The sequence below is a fragment of the Amphibalanus amphitrite genome, unplaced genomic scaffold (assembly GCF_019059575.1).
Source record: "Amphibalanus amphitrite isolate SeventyFive unplaced genomic scaffold, NRLGWU_Aamphi_draft 000020F_arrow, whole genome shotgun sequence".
NCBI lineage: Eukaryota > Metazoa > Arthropoda > Thecostraca > Balanomorpha > Balanidae > Amphibalanus > Amphibalanus amphitrite.
In genome coordinates, this window is record NW_024881516.1 from 527513 (window position 1) to 554894 (window position 27382).

Sequence of the window (27382 nt, forward strand, 5' to 3'; positions counted from 1 at the left end):
GTTGGCAAGTGCGTTCACGTTTAGTGTGGGAGGTCCTTGGATCTGAGCTGACCTCTGGCAGCGTTTTCCTCGGCCGGCTCCTACCCAGGAGATGGAAGTAACTGGGGAGTGTTCGCTCGGTCGTGGGGATTACCGCTGTGCCAGCCAGCGCCCCCGGCCGCAGGTATGTATATACACGGGCCTGATCCGCCTTTAACCTTCGCCCCAGTGGGGGGGGGGGGCATATGTTACCACCCTGTCGCGTTTTTTGCGTGTGAATAAAAAACCGCGGCGCGTAGCGCTGCGCCGCTTGGGGTAGCTTTTGGTACATCAATTTTGGACAATGTGTGAAATTTTTGACCCCAGGTCATGTCAGGTCAGGTCACCAGGTCAAGTTAACTGACCAAGCCTAAAAAAGTTTGCAATCATGTCCAGCCTGCAGTGTTTGTCAGAAAGGTTTTAAACTTGGTGGATTGCATGCTGTTATGGGCGCCTACAATTTGTATATCTCGGATTTTTTATATCCGTGACCTAAGGTCAGGTCAGTGGCGTGACCTTTCCATTACAAGTCAATGGAGAAAAATGAAAATGCCTCTAGATCCGTGTGTACGCACAGGAACAGTCCAAATATTTCAGAATCACAATGATTTAGTCCACTCGTGATGACCAAGGTGTCATTTTTGCTGATAGCCTCTAGAAAGGTCATCCGAGGTCATTTGAGGCTACAAACAGTTTTTTGCCAATAACTCGCGATTGGAAAGAGATAGAACGCTGGGGATGGCCTCATTGTGTTTGTCTTGTTGAGACGCATCGACTGATATGCAACATGACCTTTTCCGGTCAGGTCATGACCTTGACCTGAGGTCAAATTTTCAAGTTGACCTTTCAAGGCCAAATTATAGTTCATTCGACGCGTCTCGGCAAGAGGAACACGATTCTGGCAATAGAAATGTCGTGGCTTTTTGTAGTCGAAAGTTATTGTCGAAAAACACTTTTCGTAAAAACAGCTATTTTTGGAGTTTTTGCCCTCTGGAGGCTAAACCGTTGACCTGAGGTCAATATTGATAATGACCTTTTCAAAAGAAAAGTTCAAAATCTATCGATTGCTTTTCCATACGTTTTTCTAGATACCATAGTTCCTGAGATAGCGGCATGTTTTCTGAAAAATATAATGACAATTGGCAAATTTTGACCTTTGATGACCTCTGGTGACCCCAATATTGCTATAAGGTGAAAAATGACTGAACTACTTTCAAACGCACGCATTGAGAGCTATCGACTGCTTTTTACCGCGTCTTTCTAGCCCTCTTAGTTTTTGAGTTAGAGGTGGGTGGTAACATATGCCCCCCCCCCCCCACTAGGGCGAAGTTGGCTGAGACCGCCACTGGGGCGCGGGTTAAACAGATCCTTCGGTCCGGTGACATGTCCCGAGGGCACGGCCTCGCTTCATGTCCCGGAGCAGCCCTCTGACCTACCGGGCCCGAGAAATCGGGATAGCCCAAGCGTGCGCACCAGTGCGGTGCCACCCATGGGGTGCGTGACAGGAAGCGTGCGGTCATCAAAGGACCGCAAATGAGGTATCAAAGGACCAAACAGGTATCGATTAGGTACCCGCCAGTCCGTCGTGAAAACGGCTAGTAAGTACCTAATAGGCAGCACTAGCTTGTATGTAATAGGTAGTAATAGTCGCCAGCCTACCACTTGCGCTGGGTGATTAGTAAAATGCATACAGTATGAGGTACGGGAAATGGGAAAACAACATTCCTCTCTCTGATGTCACTGCTGCCCTTGAGTAAGGCCCTCTTCAAGTCATTTATTTCCCTGGGCGCGTTCAATAGATACTCGTACTTCGCTTTTCAGTCGAATGTATGTTACTTTTCTGTCTTTTGTTTCACTTAACATAATCAAATAAAAATATAATTCATTGTATTTATTATTAATTCCTTCCTGTCGAAGAGCAACATTCAATAAATACAAATTCGCTGCGTGCTACGCAATACGCCCCGACAAACTAATGCTGCCATTAGTTTATCTTAACAAGTAATAAATCAAACACTCGACTGAAAGCGCTCGTCATGCGGCTTACCTTTACCACAAAATGTGGACGCTTACATTATAATGAACTCATTTTAAATGATTCCATACATAACCATCATGAATGCCAGTCCTGTGCAATTCAGCCTAGGGCCAAGTTATCTCACAGATAATGACGTTCGCGTGTGAATAACACCTATGAGCCCGTGTTTTGTTCCAGCGTCCGTGAGCGTAGGATAGGTCACTGATTTGCCACCGTTCCGCCACGGGCATTGGGTGACGCAGTTCAGGTCGCAGGCGAGCCATCCTCAGCCACGCGCCATCGTCAGCTGGGGTATTGGTGAGGTCGCGGGCTCCGAGACTTCAGCTGGTGGCCGCCGGCGTGATCTTGTCCATGAACTGGCGGACGCTGAGCGAGCAGCTCGAGTAGCGCAGCTCGCAGTCGGCCGGCACGCCGCGGCCGCTGCGCGCCGCGTCGCCCAGCTGCTGCACCGTCTGCTGCACGTCGGCCGGCAGCCGCACCAGCTGCAGGTACGGCAGGTAGTCGAGCGCGGTGCCGGCAGCGCGAGCCGCGCCGCTGCTGCTCGACTCGACGCCGGCCGCCAGCTGGCAGACGAGCCGCTGCTGGCACGGACGGCTGCGCAGCTCGTCGGCCGACTCGTACAGCTCCTGGGCCAGCGCGATCCAGTCGATGGCCGACAGGGCGCTCCAGGTGTCGGCGGCGCCGCGGGCGTGGCTGTAGCTGGCCTGGCCGCCGGCCGAGTGTCCCGAGTAGCCGGTGCCGGTGGAGTAGCCCGTGTACGACTCCTCGCCACCACTCAGCAGGAAGTACGCCAGCAGCGCAGTCAGCAGAGCGATTGAGCCAACAGCAAGTGCCAGCAGCACTGAGCCCGGGTTCACCGACACAGACAGCTGCGACGTGTTTCCGAAGAGGAATCGCGACTCGCTGTCGATCAGCTCGGTCGGCTCGGCGGCGCTCACCGCCGCCACACAGCAGACGGCCAGGATCGCGGCGGACACGCTCATGTTGGCTCTCGGTCTGTCTCGGTGGTGCGCTGTGTCGGGACGCTCGGTGAGCTCTGCTGCAGTGAAGTGCTGATCACCGCTTTATAGTAGCGTCTGGTGCGGATGCAGCACGCGCCACGGGCTCGCCACATTTAGGCCGCAACGACGACCGCGGCGCGACAGGTGGCCCAAGGCGGAAAAGTGCAAGTTAGGAAGGAGAGAGCGAGTGGGTCATCAGTGACAAAGTGATTGAGCTAGGGCTGGGTTACGAGAGAGAGAGAGAGAGAGAGAGAGAGAGAGAGAGAGAGAGAGAGAGAGAGAGAGAGAGAGAGAGAGAGAGAGAGAAACACAAACAATAGAAAAACAATTCTAACGAATAATGTTTGTCTATTTCAAACAGCCTACGGTTACAAACGATTTAGCGTACAGCGATAATAATTGTGAATAAAAAGCTACCTCCAACTTACATGCAACAGGTTTTTTCGTTTCCCTTAGACGGATTTTATAGTGATGACAGAGTGCATGAATGATTGCATAGGTAGAGAGGATATGCAGGTTAAGATCAGATTTTAGGCACGTCAGGATAAAGGCCATCCTTTTTAAGACAAAGTTGATTTTCTGCAATGTAGATCGACTAGAAGTAAGTGATCAGCTGCAAGAACTTAGTACCGAGTTGCGCTCGCCGGTCTTTCCAAAAGCTGCGATGACTGAAGGATCACCTTTATATAAGGCGACGTTCATGATATAGACCTGATGACCTCGTATGGCCACCTCAGAGGCATCGTTCTTCTGAGGTGTGCCTAAAAGTTTAATTATTATTATTATCAATATTATTATCATCATTCCTCGCCCGCACATGGGGGGGGGGGGAGAGTGGCTCACTTGGCTGCCACCCCCAGGTAGTTTTTCTGCTCTGCACTAACATTTTTTTGAGCAAAAGCCTAAGTTTTTGTATAGCTGCTCATCTATCCTTTCTTGATGTCCACTGAAAATTTCAAGTTTCTACGATTTTTGTTTCGGAGATATGATCTTGTTCTTCAGGTCATATCATAACCCAAATGACAAATACCTAATATCTTGCGTTGGCTATGGGTCTTGTGAGCTGTCAGATGTCAGATGTCAAGGTCAGGGTCAAGGTCAACCTAGGTCATTTAAAATAATTGTGTTTTAGGCAAGCTGAATTTACTTTTCGTGAAGTTTCTTTGATTGTATTTTTGGTAAAACCTTCTCATTTCATGATCTCATGTAATACGGACACATAAACAATCGGTGCACACATCAGTATACACACAGACACACACAGAGATACAAACACATATCATTGACCTGAAATAACCTCAGCAGCAAAAATCTGGTCGGATAGCGTGACAAAGAGGTTCTAGCTGGCTTGGCAGTGGCACCACAAAACTGCATCGTCATCGGTATATGATGAGCAGCGCACTTGATATTCAACGGTGACCCAAAACAGCAACTTTTTTAGTTTGACCTGACCTGGAAGGTCAATGACTGACCTGAGAAGGTAAAACTGGGTATCATTGGATCTGTCTCTTCCCAAAGATTGTTTTTTTTGTCTTTACCGCGAAGCTCTATCTCCAGCAGGAACGAAATGGCGTGGGGGGTGGCAACCCCATGTGCGTTCTAGGATGGGAAATGGCATGTGTGGGCGAGGGTTATTATTATTATTATTATTATTATTATTATTATTATTATCATTATCATCATTATTATTATTATTATTATTATTATTAGTATTATTATTATTATTATTATTATTATTTTTATTGTTATTATTATTATTATTATTATTATTATTATTATTATTATTATTATTATTATTATTATTATTATTATTATTATTATCATTATTATTATTATCCCGCGCTGGGCCGGGGGTGTCTGCAACACCCCCCTCCCTTCTAACTCGGCTCCTGAGCCAGGTAGTGACACGCGGTAAGCGGCAATCGAAAGAACGTCCAAAATAAGGACGAAAACACTTTAGTCATTTTTTTGGGTCAGGTCAAGGGTCAGGTCACCAGAGGTCACCAAAGGTAAAATGTTTACTATTTCAACATTTTGGAAACTGCCGACGGCTATCTCGGAAACCGATAGAGCTACAGCGCCGCGAAAAAGCGCATTCGATAGCCCTTTTACAGAACTTTCTGAGTAACGTTCTCAGATTTGACCTCAGGTCAACGGTTTAGCCTCCAGAGGGCAAAAACTCCCAAAATAGCCGTTTTTACGAAAAGCGTTTTTTCGGCAATAACTTTTGACTCAAAAGAGCCATGACATTACTTTTGCTAGCATTGTGTTCCTCTCGTCGAGACGCGTCGAATGAACTATAAGTTGACATTGAAAGGTCAACTTGAAAATTTGACCTCAGGTCAAGGTCATGACCTGACCGGAAAAGGTCATGTTGCATATCAGTCGATCTGCAACGTCGAGCCGAACACACCTAAGGCGTTTTCAATGCTCTAGCACGCCTCTATCAGAAGTTATTAGCGAAAAACTGTTAGATTCTGTTCGTGACCTGAGATGACCTCGGGGACATAACGAGGGGTCACAGTTGCCATTTTCCGGTTCAGTGTGTCAATTTTACCTACATCTCGATGTTTGAGAGTGTCTAGAATAGCGTTCGTGCAAAACAGACGCTTTTCAATTTTCTCCCATTGACTTACCTATAATGGAGAGGCCGCAAAATTGACCTGACCTTAGGTCACCGATATCGAAATTCCGAGATATACATTTTAAAGATAATGTTGCTCTCATGAATCGCTGAAAGTTTCAAGGCAATCGATCAGTCGGTGTAGCTATGACGAGCATTCTTATTTTTTTCTGAGGTGAGACGTCACTTGGCGTGACCTGGTGACCTGACCTAAGGCGACCTGGGTCTGAAATTTTCACAACATGTGCGGAAAAGATGCACGAACAGGTGTGCCAAAAACCGCAGGGGAGTGCTAAATCACCCCCGGCCCGGCGCGAGTTATTATTATTATTATTATAATTATTATTATTTTACTATTTTCTTTATTATATATTTATTAGATCACGAACTACCAGACAGTGGGCATTGCCCACAGGGAAATATGCATCGCTCACTCACACACACGTACCTATTCGTTAATCATATAGTATAATAGTTCTAATACATGTGAAAACCTTAGTACAGTGTATTTAAGTATACACAAGATCGTCACATCAAACAAATTATGGGTGCTCCGTTTCTGCCACTCGCCGCAAATGCTAAACTATTCGCTCTCTACCACGCATGTATCAGTATGGCCCTCCAGCAAGAGTGGTTGGTTAGCCTATGTGCTTTTGCTGCAATAACTTTGAATGACAGAGACACTCCTGCAAAATGACTCAATAGAAATAAGAAGAGAGTTCTTGCACACACTTCGGAAATGGTTTTCAACAGCCTTTAGACGTATTCATCAATGCAGATCGATTATTGTGATGATGGCAACCAACCACTTAATACCTGGAGGGCCGTACCCTACCATGAATGAATGGATTTTGCTGCCTGAAATGGGTACTTTGACTTTATTGTGTTTTAATTATTGTATTATTGTATTATTGTATATATCATTAAATAATTTACAGCCTAAGCGAACAATGCCTCAGTATTAACTGGATGGATGAGCACCCGATGTGCGGTCAGCTCGGGCCCGTTGGCTCCCCCTGGCTGAGCTGGCCGGTAATGTATCAGGTGGGCGCGCTCGCCAGGTGGCGCGCGGGGACCGCCAGTGGACACACAAGATCGTAAGACAAAATATCGTATGGAAAAAGATCGTAGGAAAATGATCGTAAGATAAAGATCGTATGTTGTAAAAGATCGTATGACAAAAAATCGTAAGCAAAAGATCGTAAAGCAATTGATCGTATGAGAAAGATCGCAGGAAAATGATCGTAAGATGAAGATTGTATGTTGCAAAAGATCGAACGACTAAAGATCGTAAGCAAAGGATCGTAAAGCGAAGGATCCTATGAAAAACATCGTAGGAAAATTATCGTAAGATAAATATCGTATGTTGCAAAAGATCGTACGACCAAAGATCGTAAGCAAAAGTTCGTAAAGCAATGGATCGTATGAAAAAGATCATAGGAAAATGATCGTAAGATAAAGATCGTATGTTGTAAAAGATCGTAACGTTAAGTTCGTAAAGTAAATAATCGTATAGAATAGTGTTGTAGGAAAATGATTAAGCATAAAGCCCGTTAGTCGTAAAATATTAACGAAAAACCGTCACGTGCGTGTGCTGCTGTGACCTGTGGGATGCCCCTGTTGGGGTGCTCAAGTCTTATTGGGGGTGCTCAATCCAGCATTTGGGGTGCTGAAGCACCCCCAATGATATATAAATTCACCAATGCTTAGGTCACCTTATATAAAAAAGAAATCCGAGATATAGAAACTACGAATATTTATGACGCCATGTTATCCACTAACTTCGAAAATGTTCATGCCACAATTAGGTATATCAAGAAATTCACAATTATGAGTGTGACTACCATGGGCTTCGATGCTAGAGCATGGGTGTGGATTCTGAACACACGAAAAAGACATTGGGGCGTCACAGGCATAGGTGTGCCCCTCACGGCTGGGTGTGCCCCCTATGCCAAAGAGGACCCTCACATTTCACATGCTACCAAAAATATCGTACTATTTTTAGTGGGTTATTCATAATACATCGAAGGCATCGATAAATCAATAGCAATCCTGTAGAGTTTGTTTCAAGACTTCCATTTTGCAATCGTGGTTTTGGAATATCGACAACATTTTAGGAGCAAAAGGTGGTGCCGCAACCTTTTGCTTTCCAGCCCCCACCGTCCCCCTCCGCTACCGGGCGCCGCGAGTGGAATTGCGAGGGACACCACAGGTCTAACAGAGGCACCACAGGCCTAGCAAGGGCACCATCAGCCTCGCAGGGACACATTGGGCCTGTTAGGTGCACCACGTGCCAGTCGGGGGCACCACAGTCCTGTTAGAGCCCAAGGGCACCAGCGGCCTAAAAGGGACACCACAGGCCTGCCAGGGGCACCACCACAGGCCTGTCAGGCACCACCAGCCTTTCGTTGACACTTCAAGAGTTCAGGCTTGTCAGAAACACTACAGGCCTGCCAGGACCCATGTGCAAAAAAAACTGAAAATAGGGCAACACCTAAATGAAGTGGTCAAAACCGAAGTTCGAGGTCCGTTGAGTTTTTATGTTGGGTATAGGTGGGGGCACCACTTCGATTCATTACCCTCCCCTCGGAGTTTTCCTGGATCCGCCCCTGTACATGCGTGCGTGTGCACCTGGGGGCTTTGAGGTGCCCCTTGGGGGTGCAGAAGCATTATTAGGGATGCAAAAATGATATACACATTACACAATACACATCCACATCCATGTGCTAGAGCCTCAAAGAAAGGAACAGGACGAAATAGTATGCAGTGCTCTAGCGCTAGAGATGTTCCTCGCTCGAGGAACATCTTGATATATGTAGTTAGGATTTTAAATGACCTTTTCCTCGATAATTAATTGGAAATTCAATAAAAAGTAAATATTATATTGTTTGGCAAATTTTCGAACAACAGTTCATTCTCAAGCCACATGAAACAATGAATCAATTGTTTCATGTGGCTTGAGAATGAACTGTTGTTCGAAAATTTGCCAAACAATATAATATTTACTTTTTATTGAATTTCCAATTAATTATCGAGGAAAAGGTCATTTAAAATCCTAACTACATAAAGGAACAGGACAGCTGAGTCCTTTCTGTCAATGCGGAAATTTAAGCTTCAGCTATTACCCAACTATTACCCATCTAAGCGCTGAAATAACATCAATGTATGGTCGAGCTTACGACGGCCACTTACTACGCAAACACAGAAATTGATAAGCTTTGTATGCGCTGGAGTTGGGCTGCACCATGTGAAAACCATATTTTGACTGTACGATCTTTATCCCATACGATCATTTGGCGTACGATCATCTACCTCGACGATCTTTTGCTAATACGATCTTTCGTCCATACGAACATTATACTGTACGATCTTTATCCCATACGATCTTTTGGCATACGATCATTTTCCTTGACGATCTTTTGCGAATACGATCTTTTGTCCATACGAGCATTTTGTCGTACGATCTTTATACATTCGACTTTTTGGCATACGATCATTTTCCTTGACGATATTTAGCGAATACGATCTTGTGTCCATACGAGCTCGAGCATTATGTCGTACGATCTTTATCCATTACGATCTGTTGCGTACGATCAACTTCCTACGATCTTCTGCCATAAGATCCTCTGCTTTACGATCTTTTGTCCGGTTGCCACTCCGAGGGACCTGCATCCGGACCGCGCTCCCCGCGCCACCTGCGGCGAAAGGCACGGCAGCAGCTGCGAGAGGCACGGCAGCAGCTGCGAAAGGCACGGCAGCAGCTGCGAAAGGCACGGCAGCAGCTGTGAAAGGCACGGCATCAGCTGCGAAAGGTACGGCAGCAGCTGCGAAAGGTACGGCAGCAGCTGCGAAAGGCACGGCAGCTGCTGCGGGCCGACTGACGGACATCGCTTGATGTAAACTATGCGTACAAAATATCCATTAAATTTAGCGTCCAGGTGATATGCATGACTAGGAATAGCCTATTATTGCAAGGCCTTACTTACAATGTCGTACAATTTTATCCCTCGCCGGACCTATTGGTTTTCTACATACGCGCCGGCCGAGGGGGGGGGGGGGGGCGGATACGACCCCCCTCGCCGTTTCGCCCCTGGTGGAGCTAGCGCGTCGCGGAAAAACGAGCGTGTGCGCCGTTACGAGACGCAGGGATTGGTACCCGATTTTAAGGTCCTAGGTCAATCGGTGACCTCTGAGGTCAGGTCAAGTGCCCCAAGGTACGGTTCAGTTTTTGGTGAATAACTTCGCAAAAACGGCCGCAGAGCCGCGATTTTGGCAGCATCGTGTTCGCCTCGATCAGGCGCGTCGAATGATATACTTTTTGTTCGGGTTAGGTCAACTTAGGGTCATTGACTCATAATGGTGAGGTCACGAAACTGACCTGACCTCATATGACCTTTAGGAAAAATCCGAGATATACAAGTTGTGAGACTCATAATGGATACTAGATCCTGCAAGTTTCATTTCCCTGTGACATTTCCTCTGGCAGTGAGGGCGTTGCGAAGTTGCGACATCTGAAGACCGTGCAGTGGTTCACTTATGACGTCATAGGTCAGTGACCTGACCTGACCCAAAAATTCGGTTGGTGTCAAAAGATCCGGCTTGAATCAAAGGTCAGTTACGCCAAGTTTCAGCTCTCTATCCCAGCCTGTTCGGAGCTATCGCGAAAAAAAAACCTATGGGGGAGGGGCGTCACCCGCCCCCCCCCCCCCCGCTCGGCCGGAGAGTATGTATGTATGTATTGACGATCAAGAGCAATCCACAATCGGCGTGGCGATTACACTCCGAGTCCGAGCTGGTTGAAGATAACACAAGAAATGCCTACACAAGAAAACACACACACTTACGAAACGAAATACACAACGCGAACGCCGAACACGCACATACTTGGTGTGCTTAACATCTACACTGTAAAAAAAAAGTTTAGTACCTCCAAGCAGCTAAATGCACTTAAGCACCATGGTAAAAAACGAGCACCACCCACCGGCTTAAATTAAGCAGGCTAAGAGGGTGCTATTTGAGTTGTTTATTTTTAGCACCATAAAAATCGTAGCACCATGGCTACTGTATGGGGGCTAACATGATGCTTATTAATAAGTACCTCATATCTAAGACCCGAAGGGTGATAAAAAAAATTGGCACCCTGGAGGGTGTATTTTTTTAGCACACTGAGGGTGCTAGGGTCAAAAACAAGCCCTCAGGAGGCGCTACTTGTTTAGCACCTTAGCGCTTAGCACCTTAAGTTAGCACGCAAATAGCTTCTTACTATACCCCAACATACTACTGCTTAAGCATAACATTAGCATCTATGGACATGAAGAGTCACGGTTGAGCAAAGTCATGCAGGATGCTTTGGGTCATCGGTTGTTTCATTATCCAATATATATAGTTTATCATTACCGATCACAGGCGGTCACACCATGAAGGGAGATGAACTCCTACAAATGTAGGTGTCCACTGTCCACATTCACCAGATGATGTCAATTCGAAATTTTTCCCACAACCAGTCACGCCGATCGCGTGGGAGAGCAAAGATGTTTCGCGGTTTTTTGTTTGTTTGTTTTGTTGGGTTAGGCCCTTTCGGTCCAATGAGACCATTTCAGAGTCGGGAGGATGATAGGATATAGGGGGAGACATTGGTCTGGGCAGGCACCCTAGTGAGTCGCCGGGGCTGAGCCCGTCCAGAGGACAGGCCACCCAGTCCCAAGGCACTCACTGCACCCGGCTACGGGGTGCGCTACCTCGGGATCAGCGGTGCCGGTCCAAGGGAGCAGCCCGCATGAGATAAAGTTGCCTGTCCAGCCCGGAGGGATGTTGCGGCGTGGAGGAGAATGATTTCAGTATCCTGAGGATAGAAGCACGGAACGGTCGATGTTTCGCGGTTTGTTTGTTTTGTTGGGTTAGGCCCTTTCGGTCGACAAGACCATTGCAGAGCCGGAAGGATGATAGGAATTAGGGGGAGACATTGGTCTGGGCAGGCACCCTAGTGAGTAGCCGGGGCTGAGCCCGTCCGAAGACAGGCCACCCAGCCCCAAGGCACTCACTGCACCCGGCTACGGGGTGCGCTCCCTCGGGAGCAGCGGTGCCGCTCCAAGGGAGCAGCCCGCATGAGATAAAGTTGCCTGTCCAGCCCGGAAGGGGGTTGCGGTGTGGAGGAGAAGGATTTCAGTATCCTGAGGATAGAAGCACGGATAGGTGATGTTTCGCGGTTGCTTTTGTGACCTATATAATGAATTGAATTGGTTTCAGTTGTCAGTTTCGGAACAAAAGCGTTGCCAATAGTCACGTAATGAATGTTGCAGAGGTTTTGAAGATGCATCTTATCTATATTACTTCTGCCCCTCTTGGAAAACGCAAAAAAATGTGCAACTATATCAGTAGTGCAAAAAAAACATCAAAAATCGCAGTAATTCAAAGCCGTATGAAACAGCGCCATCTGTGTGTGACGTTTGAAGCTTCAGTGCCCTGGTTGTACTCCAGGGTTCCATCGGAATAGGTGCTAATCCTAAGCACCTTAATAGCAGTTGTTTAGCACAAAAAGTGCTAATCTTTTTACAGGGTTTCAGTGTAGCACAACGTTAGCACCTAAGGAGCTAATTAGCAGATATTTAGCACCATGTATTGATATTTCTAAGATAATGAAATGGGGTGCTAGTATGCAGCACCTTCATTATTATAAGGTGCTGTAATTAATTATGCTATTTTATAGCGGGAGGTTAAACCAAGCATCCATTTATCGTAGCATGCTTATATCAAGCATGTGATGCTATATTTTAGCATCTGCTTTATAAAATGCTGCTTATTTTAAGCATAATAAATTCTTAGCATCTGAATAGCACCCTAGTAGCACCAGTTTAGCGCAAAGGGAGCTAAACTTTTTTATGGCCAAGTGGTGACTTCTGAGGTCAAGTCAAGTGCCCCAAGGAAGAAGATTGATTATTGGCTTTACCTACCAACAAAATGGTCGTAAAGCCACGGTTTTGATTCCATCGTTTTTTTCCTTACCAAGCGCGTCGAAAAATATGCATCTGTTTTGAAAAAAGGATATCGACCTCACATCGAGGTCAGGCCAGAGCCACTCAGGTCACGAAGCTGGTCGAAGGAGGTCACAGTGCATATCGTTCGACTCTGCAGGTCTTTTTCAGTCGTTGATGGCTTTACCGACTCGCTAGCTCAATTTCATCGCTTAGTGACGTCATTGACGATGTCAAGTTAGGTGAGCAATGCCCGAGTGAAGCGGATTCTGCAAGAAATGTGTAAAATCACGCTTCCATGTGCTCGAGGTCTAAGGCCATTGTTGGTGCTAAAATAACAGTTTCCATTGTTTTTGTTTTGTTGGGTTAGGACCTTTCGGTCCAATTAGACCATTTCAGAGCCGGGAGGATAATAGGATATAGGGGGAGACATTGGTCTGGGCAGGCACCCTAGTGAGTCGCCGGGGCTGAGCCCGTCCAGATGACAGGCCACCCAGCCCCAAGGCACTCACTGCACCCGGCTACGGGGTGCGCTCCCTCGGGAGCAGCGGTGCCGCTCCAAGGGAGCAGCCCGCACAGTTTCCATCTTCCCCACTGACTTATATTGGTGAAGTCACGTGACCGACCTGACCTTAGTTGACCCTTAGCAAATATCTGAGTGATATCAGTGGTGAGGACTTTGGAGGTCGTTTAAGTTTCACCCCACTGTGAAAGATATCCTGCCATTGAGGGCGTTGCATAGTTGCGACATTTTAGGACCGCGTTAAGGTTCACTTAGGACGTTATAGGTCAGCGACGTGACCTGACCTAAAAATTTTGTTAGTGTTAAAATGACACCTTGATAAACCGATCTTTAGCTGTACAAGTAGAGTGGTTTAAGCTTTTGTTTCACACCATTCAATTTGACAGCTCATCCTGAGCTCATTTCGTAGGGAAACTGACGCGCTAGTTCCATTTGATCAATTTTGTGCGTGACAAAAAGGTATGTAGATAACAAAAAGTAACCTCAGTTGTGTCCAACACTGTTCTAAATGCATTATTTGCTATTTTCAGTAGATGATTAGATGATTATTATTAGATGATTAACAAGAGGGATCTGTCAATCCAGTGCTAAGGGACGGTACACGGCTTGTGACGGATGATAGGGGGCGAGCATCTCTTTTAAATGATACTTTTGCTTCCAAGTTTTGTGACCCTTCTGTTATTGTGTACCCACTCGCACCTGTCTATGACGTGTCCGCTTTTACCAGTGTCAGTGTGTCCCAGGATCAGGTGCGTCTTATTCTTGAGTCGATAAACCCGAGTAAGGCATGCGGTCCTGATAACATTAGTGCACGTATAATGCGAGAATGTGCCACTGAGCTGAGTGTTCCGTTGGTGAAGCTGTGCACTCTATCACTGCATCAGGGCTCCTTTCCGAAGAGGTGGAAGCAAGCTAACATTGTTCCGATCAAGAAAGCTCCTGAAAACTACCGCTCTGTGTCTTTGCTTCCGCTCTTTGGGAAGGTGCTTGAGAGGGTCGTGTATAACGAGCTGATGCGCCACGTATATCCCGTCCTTTCTGAGGCGCAGCACGGCTTTCTTCCGCGCCGCTCGTGTGTTACCAATCTGGCGACGTACCTGCACCACGCCTGGACCTCGATGTCGGACGGATGTCAAACGGACGCAGTCTACACGGATTTTTCGGCCGCCTTTCAATCTGTTAATCATCGTTTACTTCTCTTCAAGCTGAAAAATTCTTATCATTTATCTGACAAAATTTTGGACTGGTTCGAATCGTATCTGTCCGACAGGGAGCAAAGGGTGGTGGTGAACGGTAAAGTGTCCGAGTGGCGGAACGTGACGTCAGGCGTCCCAGAGGGGGCTCTTTTGGCACCTCTTTTATTCGCGCTTTTTATCAACGATTTGCCCATGGCTGTGAACTCATCTCATTGCATCATGTTTGCGGACGACGTTAAGTTGTATCACCGGGTTAGGTCAATGTCTGATTGTGAGCAGCTCCAGTCTGACCTTGATAATCTCAGCAGATGGTCGGCAGACTGGAAGCTGCACCTCAACCCGTCAAAGTGCTTCGCTTTCACACTGAGCTTGAGGTCGTCACCCGTGATGCACTCGTACGTTATTGATGGATCGGTTTTGCAGCGCGTTTCCGAAGTACGTGATTTAGGCGTAATGCTGGATTCAAAATTAACATTCTCGGCCCACATCAACCACATAGTTTCAAAAACAAACAGAGCTCTCGGCGTTTTGATTAGGTCTTTTCAGACTGGCCTCCCGAATAAAAAATTATGCATGAAAACCTTGCAGGCTAAGTACTTTGCGAACATTCGGTCCATCTTAGAGTGCGGGTGCGTCATTTGGGGCGGCGCGGCAAAGTCACATGTGGAGAGGCTGGAGCGAGTACAGCACAAATTTCTTATGTGGATGGCGTCGAAATCAAACAACATTGTGTTTAGCTCGCTGTCCTATGACCACGTGCTGCAGGTCTTTGAGATGCCCACTTTGAAAGCCAGGCGCATGCAATACGATATCATGTTTTTACGAAATGTTTGTCGCGGTCAGGTGGATACGCCATACCTCCTCAGCTGTTTTTCACTTCATGTACCCGGACGCACCACACGCCGACTTTCGCTTTTTGAGACTCCGTATGCCCGTGTGAACGCTGTGAAGACGGGAATTTTTAACCGGCTTCCTGAGATGATGAATAGCTTCCTGCGCGATGTTCCTAAAGCCGATGTTTTTGACATGAGCCTTTGTATGTTCAAAGGTCATGTCAGGAAGTATGTGAGAGCGACGCCATTGACATAGTGTTTTATCCATCATACTTCATGCTGTATACTTTTATCACAGTGCGTCTTGTTCTTAGTGTATACTTTTATTGATTAGTCATATTTATATTAGGTATATTTTTATAGCAGGTATATTTTCACCATATTTATTTTTATTATATGCTTTTATTGTGTAGGCATGTAGCATGCAAAGCTAGTAGACTGTTATCTATTCTTTCTTTCGATGTATTCGTATGTTTTTGACTTCGCCTCTCAATGGGCACTGCCTGTTGGCGATGTTGTGAAATAAACAAATAAACAAATGATAGCATAGCTGCAATAGCAGCCAGGTAGGTATGTGTGTGCCGGACCAGAGGGTGGTCACCTGTCCGCGCTGCGCTGCCGCGTGCCGATGCTGCCGGTCGGCGCGGCTCGACGGCCGTGAGATACTGTCCGGCTCGTGAGATACTGAGATACTGTCCGGCTCGCACGTCTGTCCAGGTGCGCCGACAAGACGAGTCTGCAAGGTCGCCCGGCCGGCCGACCCCGGCGCCGGCTCCAGCACAGTGAAAGGAGGACCCATGCGGGCGCGCGGCGCCGCTCAGGGGGGCGGGCTACACTGCCGGTCCGTCGCCAGTGACCAGCCGGCGGCGGCAGAGGCGACAGGGCCGCCAGGTGCTCCCAGGACAGCAGGAAGGACGGACAGCGAGGACCGCGGAGCTGTCCCCACAGCTCGGACTCGGGCGGTGAAGGTATGGGGACGGGCACTCTGGGTGGGACGGAACACACGGAATGGGACGGGACGAGATACGGAAAGAGACGGGGCACGGGATATGGAGAGGATAGTTGAAGTGGGACGAAGATGAGGAGCAGGGGACGGGATGCAAGGCATAAGAACGGTGTGACCAGGAGTGAGCTTGGAATAGGTAGTTTTCTATTGGCAGTGGTGAGGGAGCACTCCGACCAAGTCCGACCAGAAGAGAGCTCGGAGAAGCCGCAGTGCGCTAGCTGTGTGTAGCAGCGCACCTTGCAAATATTCTGCGAGTCATTCATCACGCAGAACTCTCGAGGTGGACGGCGTTTACATAGAAACGGTGGCAGCTGCGCGGCCAGAGCCGGGAGTGCGGCCACTTTCTGTCTGCCGGGCGTCTGTCACTGAGCCGAGCCACTCGGCGAGCACAGGACGACAGCTGCGCGGCTCGGTGGACCGGCCGGCACCGCGACGTGGGCACTCACCGACGCAGAAACTGCGCCGAACGAACAGCGAACGGCGTCGGCACACTGCACACTCGGGCCGACCACCGTCTGTTCCGCAACCCTCCGATAGCACACATCGATCCGGGGATCCGCTGGTGTCTAATGCACATTTATTTCAAGTGACATCGTAAAGTTTCTCTCGCTAAAAGCCAATTGAATGCCTAATTATGTGTCATTTATGGTCAGGACGATGCTACCAAATCGTTGAAAATTAGCATGGTAAGTGATAAGGGTGGTTACTAGGCTATATGAGTAAAAAATATTTTTATAAGCTTTTCATAATTGGATCCTAAGGGTATACCACCATCTTTATTGGCGCTGAAGAATGGAGTACCTAACGCATACAACTGGGCACTGGCCACTGTGACTGTTTAATGAACCTTTCGTCCATCGTCCCTCGTACGCCACTCACGGTTCAGGGCTTGCTTCATAGTTAAGTCACTGCGCCGAGAATATGTCATGGTCACACACTTTTAAAAATAAAGACAAACAATAGGTAGTATATATTTATATAATCCTTCATATGTTTGGTCATCAAAAGTTGTTTCTTCCTTTTATATGTAAGGAAAAGAGGACAACCGACTTTGTAATCGTGCTTATTTTTTATCTTGTTTTTATTTTTATTTAGATAGTTATATATTTATCTAAAATTTAAATTAATTGTCGCATTCAAAATCAGTTGGTTATCACACCTTTGCCAGCCACAATAAATTTCCTTATAAGTTTGATTGTCCTTGGTGCAGAAGATGAAGTGTCTACAGAGCTCGTCAAACTATAGCCGTGGCCTTGGCAGACCGCGTCTGGACCCGGCGCCCGTCAGCCGACGTGTCAGCAGTTGGCAGATATATAGCCGCCACTGTCTCGTGTTGACAGGTGCGGTCGAAAACAGCAGCTGCCAGTGCTATCGATTCTCTGTGGTACGACACAAGATACACAATTCGCGAGCTGCTTCATAGAATCCCAAAACCACAAAAGCATCAAACAGGACAGTGCGAAGGGGAGAGGAGAGTCTTTTTTGTCATTCAGAGTTTTCACGGCCACCTTCAAAGACAATGAGAAACACGGTTGTTTTTATTTTGTGTAGGCATACGAAGGAGGGCCCACACATGTGGCCGGTCAAAATACGAGACTTCAAGTCCCAGGACGAGTTACCTCTCGGAGCTCAGGTCAGCAAAGAGAATTGATTATTGACCATTGCATATAGGGTGGAACATTGCCTTCCCCAAATATAAGTACCTAATTAGATGCGCGTTTTTATCTATAAGAAACTGTCCAGACCTTGACCTCGGACCTTGACCTTGACCATGCAGCGATTGGTACCCGATTTTAAGGGGCTCCGGTCAACTGGTGACCTCTGAGGTCAGGTCAAGTGGCCCAAGGTATGGGTTCGCTTTTTGACAAATGACTTCGCAAAAATGGCGGCAGAACCGTGATTTGAACAGCATCGTGTTCGCCTTGCTCAGGCGCGTCGAATGGTATAATTTTTGTTTGGGTGAGGTCAACTTTAGGTGTTGACCTCAGGTCACGGTCAGGTCAGAGCCCCCTAGTCCACGAACTCGGTTGAAGAAGGTCATGTCGCATGTCATTCGATTTGACATGTCTTCGCGAGCCCATCGGTGGCTTTCCCGACCCGCTAGCTTAATTTGATCAGGAGTTATTGACGAAAAACTCTTATGACCATAGTGACGTCATAAATGACGTCACGCAAGGCAAAAATGAAGCATCAATACTTGCAAGGAGCGCATGAAAGCACGATTCCGTGTGGTTGATATAGTTTAAGATCGTTCCCGGTGCCAAAATAGCTTTTTTTATTTTTCCCCGTTGACTTATGCATAATGGCGAGGTCACGAAACTGACCTGACCTCATGTGACCTTTAGAAAAAATCCGAGATATACAAGTTGTGAGACCTCTAATGGATACTAGATCATGTAAATTTCATCTCCCTGTAAAAGCTCCTCTGGCACTGAGGGCGTTCCGAAGTTGCGACATCTGAAGACCGTGCATAGGTTCAATAATGACGTCAGTGAGGTCAATGAGCTGATCTGACCCGAAAATGCGGTTGGTGTCAAAAGATCCGGCTGGAATCAAATATCAGGTATGCCAAGTTTCAGCTTTCCATCGCCAGCGTGTTCGGAGCTGTCGCGAAAAAAAAAACGCCGCCCCCACCCCCTCGGCCGGAAAGGGATAATGTGCGATCTGAGGGTGCAGTGGATGGATTGTAAACGTTTATTTTTTAATTTATCGGTTCAAAAACCTCACCTCACCTCACTGCCGTACACACACGATCAGACCTTCACTGGCTTGTGCGATAACTAAATGGAAGGAGTGGGAGTAGCTGAGGGCTCCACATGAAATTAAAACTGAGTGTGGGAATCCCACTGCCACACCTACTTTTTTGGCCTACCATCGATTTCCTTTAGCAGTGCTGTGTACCTGATTGTGATAGCCGATCGTGTGTGATGTTATGCCATTAATGTTTATACGCGTTTTTACCCGAGACCGTGGGCTCGATTACATGCTGAATTGCTGCAGCTACTGCATCAAGTTATAGACCATACGCGGTGGCCGGTGGGACCAATCTGATCACGGGATGCAGATGCGAGACCAGGGCCACCCATCTATACCCCTCGGTCACGGAACAAAACTGGTTTGTACTGGGGATCAACCCGCCCGAGCAGTCCTTGCAAAACTGCCCCTCTAAATTTATGGGTCATCTCCGCCTTCCATCTACAGCTCTCGTCTCCGCCCTGTGGTCCCGCGGTGCCGGTCCCTCGGCGGCAGAGCTCCGAGCGGGGTGTGCGGTGATACTAGCGAGGTATGCGTCCTGTGCCGTCACTGAGTGCAGATGCAGGTGCGGGCCGGGTAATGGATCAGACTGAGAGGAGAGCGGCACGCCACTGTATCCCTACAGCCGATCAGCGCGGCGGTGGCAGGGACGGCGGCCGTGCGTGCAGGCGGCCGCACGCGCTGCTCTTCAAATATTTGATTTTCAGGTTTCATCTGAATTCCACAATAACTGAAGCTAATAAAGTAATAAGGTTGCTATGTTCTCCGTCACCTTTGCAGGTGAAGGGCAATCCCTCGTGCACCGCTGCTACCCCTGCAATTAGCATCTGCCTAATCCTTCGTGCACGCGCGCCCCTTCCACCTCCTCCCCGCCTCGTCCAGTGAACGAAGCCCTGGAGAGCGGTACCCCACGGCTCTCCGTCCACCCCCTAACCCACCCAACCACCCACTGCTCACTGCGGCACATAGCCCAGTGGCCGGACGGGTGCCAAGCCCGGCGTTGCCGAGCGATCTCCTGTCGCCAGCAGTCGGACGCTGGTGCAATGTCTGGCAGGCCACCGCTCCCATTGGGAAATGTGTGGCGAAGCTGCAGGCGCATGCAGAACATGCATGTGTGTTAGTCAGATGTCTCAGATGGACCTTTGCTGGCGTCGGTTTGAAAGCATTCTCCGAGCGCTAAGCCGCCACAAATCGGACTATCGTTTGCGATTGTGCAGCATCGGTGGACGAATATCGGTTTCCAAAGCGACATTGCAATAGTGAACGGTGCCTGTAAATTGTAATCCATCTCATTACTGTATTGGCTTTGCCACAATGCTCACGATGATGCTCAGCAGGGATTTGCTAGAGACAAGCGGATCAGTTTGAAAATGTGTGGTAATTATCAAATGAGGTTCTTTTATTAGTACCTACACATGGGGTAATTGGGATACATATTTCAAATTGCCCGGGATCGGGTGGGTATTTAAATATTTAAATTGGGATCGGGTGCGTAATGTGTATGTTAAAACAGAGAAGATGACGATTTTCTCTGTAGCTGCCTTTCATAATTGCCCCTCCCGTTTGTCACAGGTCGGACCGTCGGCGGCTGAAGCACCTGCATCTCTGCGTACCAGCGTTACCAGTCGCCATGGTCTCGGCCGTCGCTCTGTCGGTGCTGGCGCTCACCCTGTGCGCCGCGTCGGCCGCGTCGCTTCAGCCAGCTCAGGTATACATCTTGCTGCACACATCGCTACTCATGTCAGATACCTACCATCAAAGCTTAGTCCCACACGCTCTTTAGGTATTTGCCAACGCTTTTATAAATAAGCATAATGCATCGCGCCACGTCGGTTAACTGATCTGACTCTGACCAATTATCCAGGATGCATGACCAACTAGGTATCAAAGACATCTGACCAATTGTCCAGAGTATCTGACTTAGTATCCAGGATGCCTGATCAATTAGGTATCAAAGATATCTGATCAATTACCCAGGATATCTGACCAATCACCCATGGTATCTCACTAAGGCTCGAGTACCCAACAACCCCGTTTAACACTGCAAATATCTAGAGTCTAGACGTTGTTACTTTAGTCGCATAATAGCTGAAAGTAGCTCCGTTATTCGCGGTACCTCGCTCTTGTGTTAACACTTTTTGGAGCGATAAAAGAGGAAAGTAAATATACAGTTGTTATTAAGTCTTTGGCACTGGATAGTAAAAGTTATAACGCGTTAAGGGCTCACAGCCTTGCTTGAAATAGTTTTCGGTCGCTCCAAAATCAAACGCAATACCCGTGATACCCTTCCTTTATTGATCGCGGGAATTGTTGTCATTCGATCTCCGCTCATCGCGATCAACTCTCTTTTATTTATCATTTATCTGTTCATGCATAGGCAACTACTTGGGCAGACCTTATTTCTCCAACTGTTGGACAATAATGTAAGACAGGCTAAAACAATTTCTTAACCATACCTATTACATACGTCCCTTAATTTAGACTCAAATTAATTTCGTTGCTGAATGCTGGACACAATAACACTATAACACAATAACACTATTATATATATATTTTATGGTCGGTACTATTCAGCATCCAGACAGCACTGCAGGAGTAAGCTATCATTCTGAAGGTCACTCATGTCTGGGAAATATTACCTAGTGCCGGGCGGCCCAGAATATGGTGCCTCGCACAGAACCGTCGGCCAGCACCAGAGCTACCAAAGTCACCTCAGAGCCACAAGGTCAGGGGCTCTGCCCACCTGGTTAGAAATTCAGCGACAACAGCATTAGCGCTCTCCAAAGAAGAAGGTTATCTGTGGATGGCGCCCAACCATTCATCATCCAGCGAGGATAGCCTTTTACTGCATGTCAGAATATGCATTGGATATAAATTCCTATAATTCGATGGAACAATGGTTCCGGTCGTGAGTATAGGAACACTATAGCGCGTACCTAATTTGCCGAACCTACCATTAGCTACGGATAGGCACCACGTCGCTTGCCGACTGGCCTGGCCAGCTCCCCCAGTCGTTGACTTGCGCTGGTAACTGGATTCCGAACCGGTCGCCGCGAGGGACAGATCCTATTTCACAGTTCACACTCGGTAGCTCGAGGCCGGTCTCCCGCCCGGACCACCGTCTGTAGCTCGGCGGGCTGCCCGGCCAGGACCTGTCCCGAGTTCAGGGCTCACACCAGCAGTGACGGGTCCGAATCGTGAGAGCAGATGCATCACTGCGTCACTGATTCACTGCACCTCACTAGGGACGCCACATTATTCAACAGCTCCCCAATCAGGTGTAGTGACCACCAAGGCCCTAAATGTGACCACTCTCCGTTCTCCCTCCATTTTCCCTGGCCCCAAAGCTGGTTTCTGACGCCACCCTCCCACCCAGACTAGGCATATGTTGCCATCGCCGTCCTGTCAAATGCTTCGCAGATCTTCCTCTTTAGCTTACACCAGAAGAGTCTTTATGATCCCTGCACTCCACTGTTTCATAACATTATCTATGTATGTCTGCAAAGCGTTGATCAGTGAGATACCCAGACATCGTATACGCACATAACGTAAGCACATTCGGTGCGTTTTATGCTTATCGTGGTGAAACATAGGGACTAATAAGAAGCAATTTAGGGCTTAACCGTTCGACATGCAGCCAGCTTTAAATCGAATGTAGCTAGACAGGCTTCACCCTTTATAGAAACACGTTTTCATGGCCATTTATTTACCACCATTTAAAAGTAGTGTAAATTGTATTATTTATTATATTGAGTTAAATATTTTTATTGTACCGTTGATATAATCTAAGTGGCTGTTTCGCCGACCCTGATATAACTGCATACAATATTCACCAGTTAACCGAACCATAAAGAAAAGGGCAGCTGCCTAATAATGCTACCTGGTGTGGCATGCTGATTAAATAACATTTTTCCTAGCGCAGATGTTTGTGAATGCCGTGTTACCTACGGTGGTCATTCGTTATTGAATGTCACAAAACATCTCTCAATTATCAGTGGTATGACAGCTCAAGGTTACGTTCACTGAGTTTGATTACGGAGCGAGCGAAGCGAGCGGAGTCTTTCCTTAGATTAACGGAAATTTCTGAGTATGAGCGCCGGCCGTGGTCACGATTTTGCGACGCTTATATCTCAACAACCACTTGACCGATTTGCACGCGGTAATTTTTGTAGGGTAGCTTCATTCCTTCTACCAAGTATTGGACTATTCTCGATGCATGTGGGTGACCCGGCTGACCCCTTATGCACGTGCCACGTGCAAAACGAAGAGGTGTCACTTTTGTAATTGTTGCAATATCTCGGTAACTACTCGGCCGATTGCGCTGAAAGTTGGCATGTAGGTAGGCACCCACTAGGCACTGCATATCCATGTGCTGGAGTTGGGGTGCTGCTGCACGTGCGCACGTGCAGGGGTCGATTCCAGATCTCGGAACGGCTGTACCGATGGCGCTCAAATTTGGTACACGGTTAGGGACCAGTTAGTAGGGTGCCGTGCAAAAGTCAGATGGGACCCATTTTGCACGTGCGCACGTGCAGGGTGCCGCTTCCAGATCTCGAGAACGGCTGGGCCGATTGTGCTCAAATTTGGCACATCGCTAGAGACCGGTTAGTAGGGTGCCGTGCACAAGTCAGCTGGAGGTACCCCCTCGAAATTTCGCACGTGCAAGGCTCACCCTCTCGCTCGCTCCGTTAGTCGCCCCAAAAGGCGTTATACTGGTAATAATTTTAGGTACTCATTGATGAAAATATACAACGTTTTCGCAGAGAGCCGAGGACATTCTGACAGCAAGGAGTCGTCTGTCCCCTTCGCAAGGTACGTGCGATTCGAACATGTGCCGGGGATAACCAGCTTGTGGTTTACCGGGTCGTGCGTCATCCTTTATCACTATTCTTTCTGTCTGTCTGTCTGTTTCTGTTTGTCTGTCTCTGTCTCTGTCTCTGTCTCTGTCTCTGTCTCTGTCTCTATCTCTGTCTGCTGTCTGTCTGTCTGTCTGTCTGTCTGTCTGTCTGTCTGTCTGTCTGTCTCTGTCTCTGTCTCTGTCTCTGTCTCTGTCTCTGTCTCTGTCTCTGTCTCTGTCTCTGTCTCTCTCTCTCTCTCTCTCTCTCTCTCTCTCTCTCTCTCTCTCTCTCTCTCTCTCTCTCTCTCTCTCTCTCTTTCTCTCAATTCTTTTTATAGGATATAAAGTATAATTGCTTTAATAAGAAAATCGATTTTCAAATATATTATGTGTATGTAAGGGCAAGTAAATATCTTAACCATATTAGGATGGTTTGTAACATTTGCTTTCACAACATTTCTTGCAGATGGCGTAAAGACCACGGTGCTTGAAGATGCTAGGGTCATTGCAAACGAGATCGAAAACGCGGCACTAAATGTGTACGAACATCTGGGTCGACATCTTATAGAACAAAAGGGCATCCGTGCACGAAGAAGTGCTGAAAAAGCGCCCAAGAGATTCGGCTTTTCCTTCGGGACTGCCGTCAGTGCAACGAATGATGCCAAGAAGCGAGAGGTCGCCTCGGCAAAGACAACCACTACGACAACAAAACGGCCACCTCCGTTCTGGAAACAGCGAACCTCGACAACGCCACGGCCGTCGCCGTTCGCGAAACAACAAACTACAACAACCACAACAAAACGGCCACTTCCGTTTTGGAAACGGACGACTTCAACAACAGCACGGCTATCGCCGTTTGGCAAACAACAAACCCCGACAACGGAGCGACCGGTGCCGTTCTGGAAACGACGAACATCCACAACGGAACGTCCGACGACAACTACGACCGTCCCAACTACGAGGCGAACCTTTCCAAAGTGGAAGCCTCCCTCCACTTCCTCGAAGCCAAAGACCGAGCCAACTAAAAGGACGGTCTTCAAGTGGAGCCGAGCTTCTCCAATCAGCAGGCAGTCAACCACCACAAAACGGCCACTGCCAAAATGGCCACAGCGAACTTCAACTACGAAACGCCCAACAACCACGTCAACGCCGACCACAACCACATCGAGACCAACCACAACCCGACGAATGACGACAAAACGGCCAACAACACGGAGACTGTTCACCAAACGACCAGCCATAATGCGCCTCACAACGACACAGCCAGCAACGCTGACAACCACGCAGCGACCGAGAACATCACGGACCACGACCAAACGTCCTGCCAAGAGACGAACGACCACCCAACGGCCAACGGTAACTACCAAACGGCCAACAGTAACCACCAGACGACCTACCAAAAGGCGGACGACTACCCAACGGCCAACGGTTACCTCCAAACGGCCAGCGGTGACCACCAAACGGCCCACGCCGACGACGAAGCGTCGGGTGCTGTTCTCTGCCAGAGGCGCGCAGAACACCCGGACGACCCGGCGCCCGTTCCGCTTCACCGTCCGGCCCACCACCGTCTCGCCGCGCACCACGCCGAGGCGGAGGACCCCCTCGGCGCCGAAGAGCGAGCCCGTTCCGGAGGCGGCTGACCCGCTGACGTCGCTGCTGATGCGGATCGCCTCGCTGGAGCCGCGCCGCACCGCGCAGGGGTCGCGCCGCACCGTCGGCAGCCCGTCCGTGCTGCTGGCGATCGCCGCCCTGGCCACGCCGAACGAGCCCGCCGTCCGACTGAAACCCGACCAGAGGGGCTTCCAGCTGAGCCTGAGGCACCCGCCGGAGGGGGCCTGCGCGCCCTGCATGCCCACCTTCCTGGTGGACCTGGAGAAGTGCCACCCGTGTGTGGTGATCCGCTGAGCCGGCACGGGGCGCGGGGCGAGTGAAGGGGCCAAACTGGAGCTGTGTGTGTGTGCTCGTATTGGAGTGGTGTGGTCGTGCGTGTGTGCGCGTGTGCTGCATTAGCAGGTGCTTTGGAGATCGACGTTTGTTGGAGAGCATGGCTTTGTTAATCCAGTTACCTGGGTCAACTCAGCCATTTCGCATTGTAGTTGGTATTCGCTCTTCTGTGGCAGCGGTAGCAATTCCTCTAGTGGCTGAAAAAATTATTTGAAGCCCCGGTTCTTCCTAACATTTAGGTTGTTAACCCGGCAAATGGTCATTATACGGTAAAGCTTAAAGAGATAGCAGCTCAGTTCATAACATTTTCGTTCATTTATATGGCAATTCATTTGTTTATTATGAGCCTGGTCAAATTATTTTTAACCCGCGCCCCACTGGGGTCTGCGTATAACACGCCCTACTGGGGGGGGGGGGGGGGCTATTCATAGCCTCCCCTCCTAACTCCGAAACTACTGGGCCGATCATCAAAATTCAAACGGCGTCTGATAGCCCCGGAAAAACTGTCGAGCGAAACCTAATTTCATTGACCTCGAGGTCACCGATGACGTCACAGGTCAGGTCAAAGTAAAAATTATTAGCATTTTGGCTTGTTCACGTTTTGGGCTCTGGCCGCCGTCTTACAAGTCAGATCAGGCTCATTTTTGGATCACACACTCGGGAACAGATGCTCTAGTTACCCTGAGGGTACCAAACTTGTACTTTGATTTTCAGGTCAAGGTCAGGTCATCACAGGTCACGAAAATATGATATCATGCGTCGGTCACGTGACACATGTTTTATGGTCCATTTAGGTCAGAGAATTCGAATTTGCTGTCGTCTGTGTCATTCGAGGTCATTTTGAGTCGAATTTAGCTTAGGACAGGTCACTTTCAGGTCAAAAAAGGTCAAATTTTGAAGCTAAAATTTTTCAACAAAAAAGGTGTCTATTGGATGCAGTTTGAGCTCAGGAACACGATGGTGCTATTCATATTGGCGTACGATGTCAAATACGTGCTGAAAAATTGATTTGAAAAATTAATAATTGTGAATTTTTTGCAATAATGCGTAAAACTTGGCCATTTTTGAAGATATTTAGCTAAAACTTGCTAGAGTTAGTCATAATAATGCGTTCTATCACATATATTCCGGTTTTTTCGAAAAGTCAAAAACGTTTTGAAAAAATGTAAAAATATAAATTTTGGATTTTATTATATTAAATTTTCCAAATTTTCAAAATTTTGAAAATCCGAGATAGCAGTTTGATAGCGCAGTCTATTCTGAGTCCTCTCATGCAAAGGAATTGGATCTAGCTTAAAAACTGAGCTCTTGGGAGCGATTGCCGTGGTTCAATGTTTTGCGTCGAAATCGGCCGAACATGACGTCACTCTGACGTCATTTCCGGCCGACCTATAGTAGTAACGAAGTTCAAATTTTGACACAAGGTGTCAAATTAATGCAGCCTAAGGTACTGAAAGTTTGGCGTCGATACGTTAAGCGGTTTGGAAGTTATTGCAGAAAAACGGGAGGGGGGGGCTATGAATAGCCCCCCCAGTGGGGCGCGGGTTAAGACCAACAACTTTGAACGTTAGAAGTTGAAGCATTGAACTAAGGTGCAAGCAGCCTGACTAATATGAAATAAATGGTGAATAACATGTC

The 27382-nt window shown here is 47.9% G+C and overlaps 1 protein-coding gene across 1 annotated transcript; it reads left to right on the forward strand.

The window, feature by feature from the left end:
• Positions 1-16000: 16000 nt before the first annotated feature.
• On the forward strand, positions 16001-27382 carry LOC122390148 (mucin-2-like). Its single transcript, XM_043382829.1, has 4 exons — positions 16001-16171; positions 20536-20671; positions 23727-23775; positions 24267-27382. Exons 2-4 carry the CDS (start codon positions 20594-20596, stop codon positions 25703-25705), a joined length of 1566 nt encoding a protein of 521 aa, XP_043238764.1. The 5' UTR covers positions 16001-16171; positions 20536-20593; the 3' UTR covers positions 25706-27382.

Coding starts and splice junctions, on each gene's coding strand:
- LOC122390148 (XM_043382829.1), top strand. CDS start 20,594: ATGGTCTCGGCCGTCGCTCTGTCGGTGCTGGCGCTCACCCTGTGCGCC. Junction 20,672..23,726: donor CGTCGCTTCAGCCAGCTCAG/GTATACATCTTG, acceptor ACGTTTTCGCAG/AGAGCCGAGGACATTCTGAC. Junction 23,776..24,266: donor TCGTCTGTCCCCTTCGCAAG/GTACGTGCGATT, acceptor CATTTCTTGCAG/ATGGCGTAAAGACCACGGTG.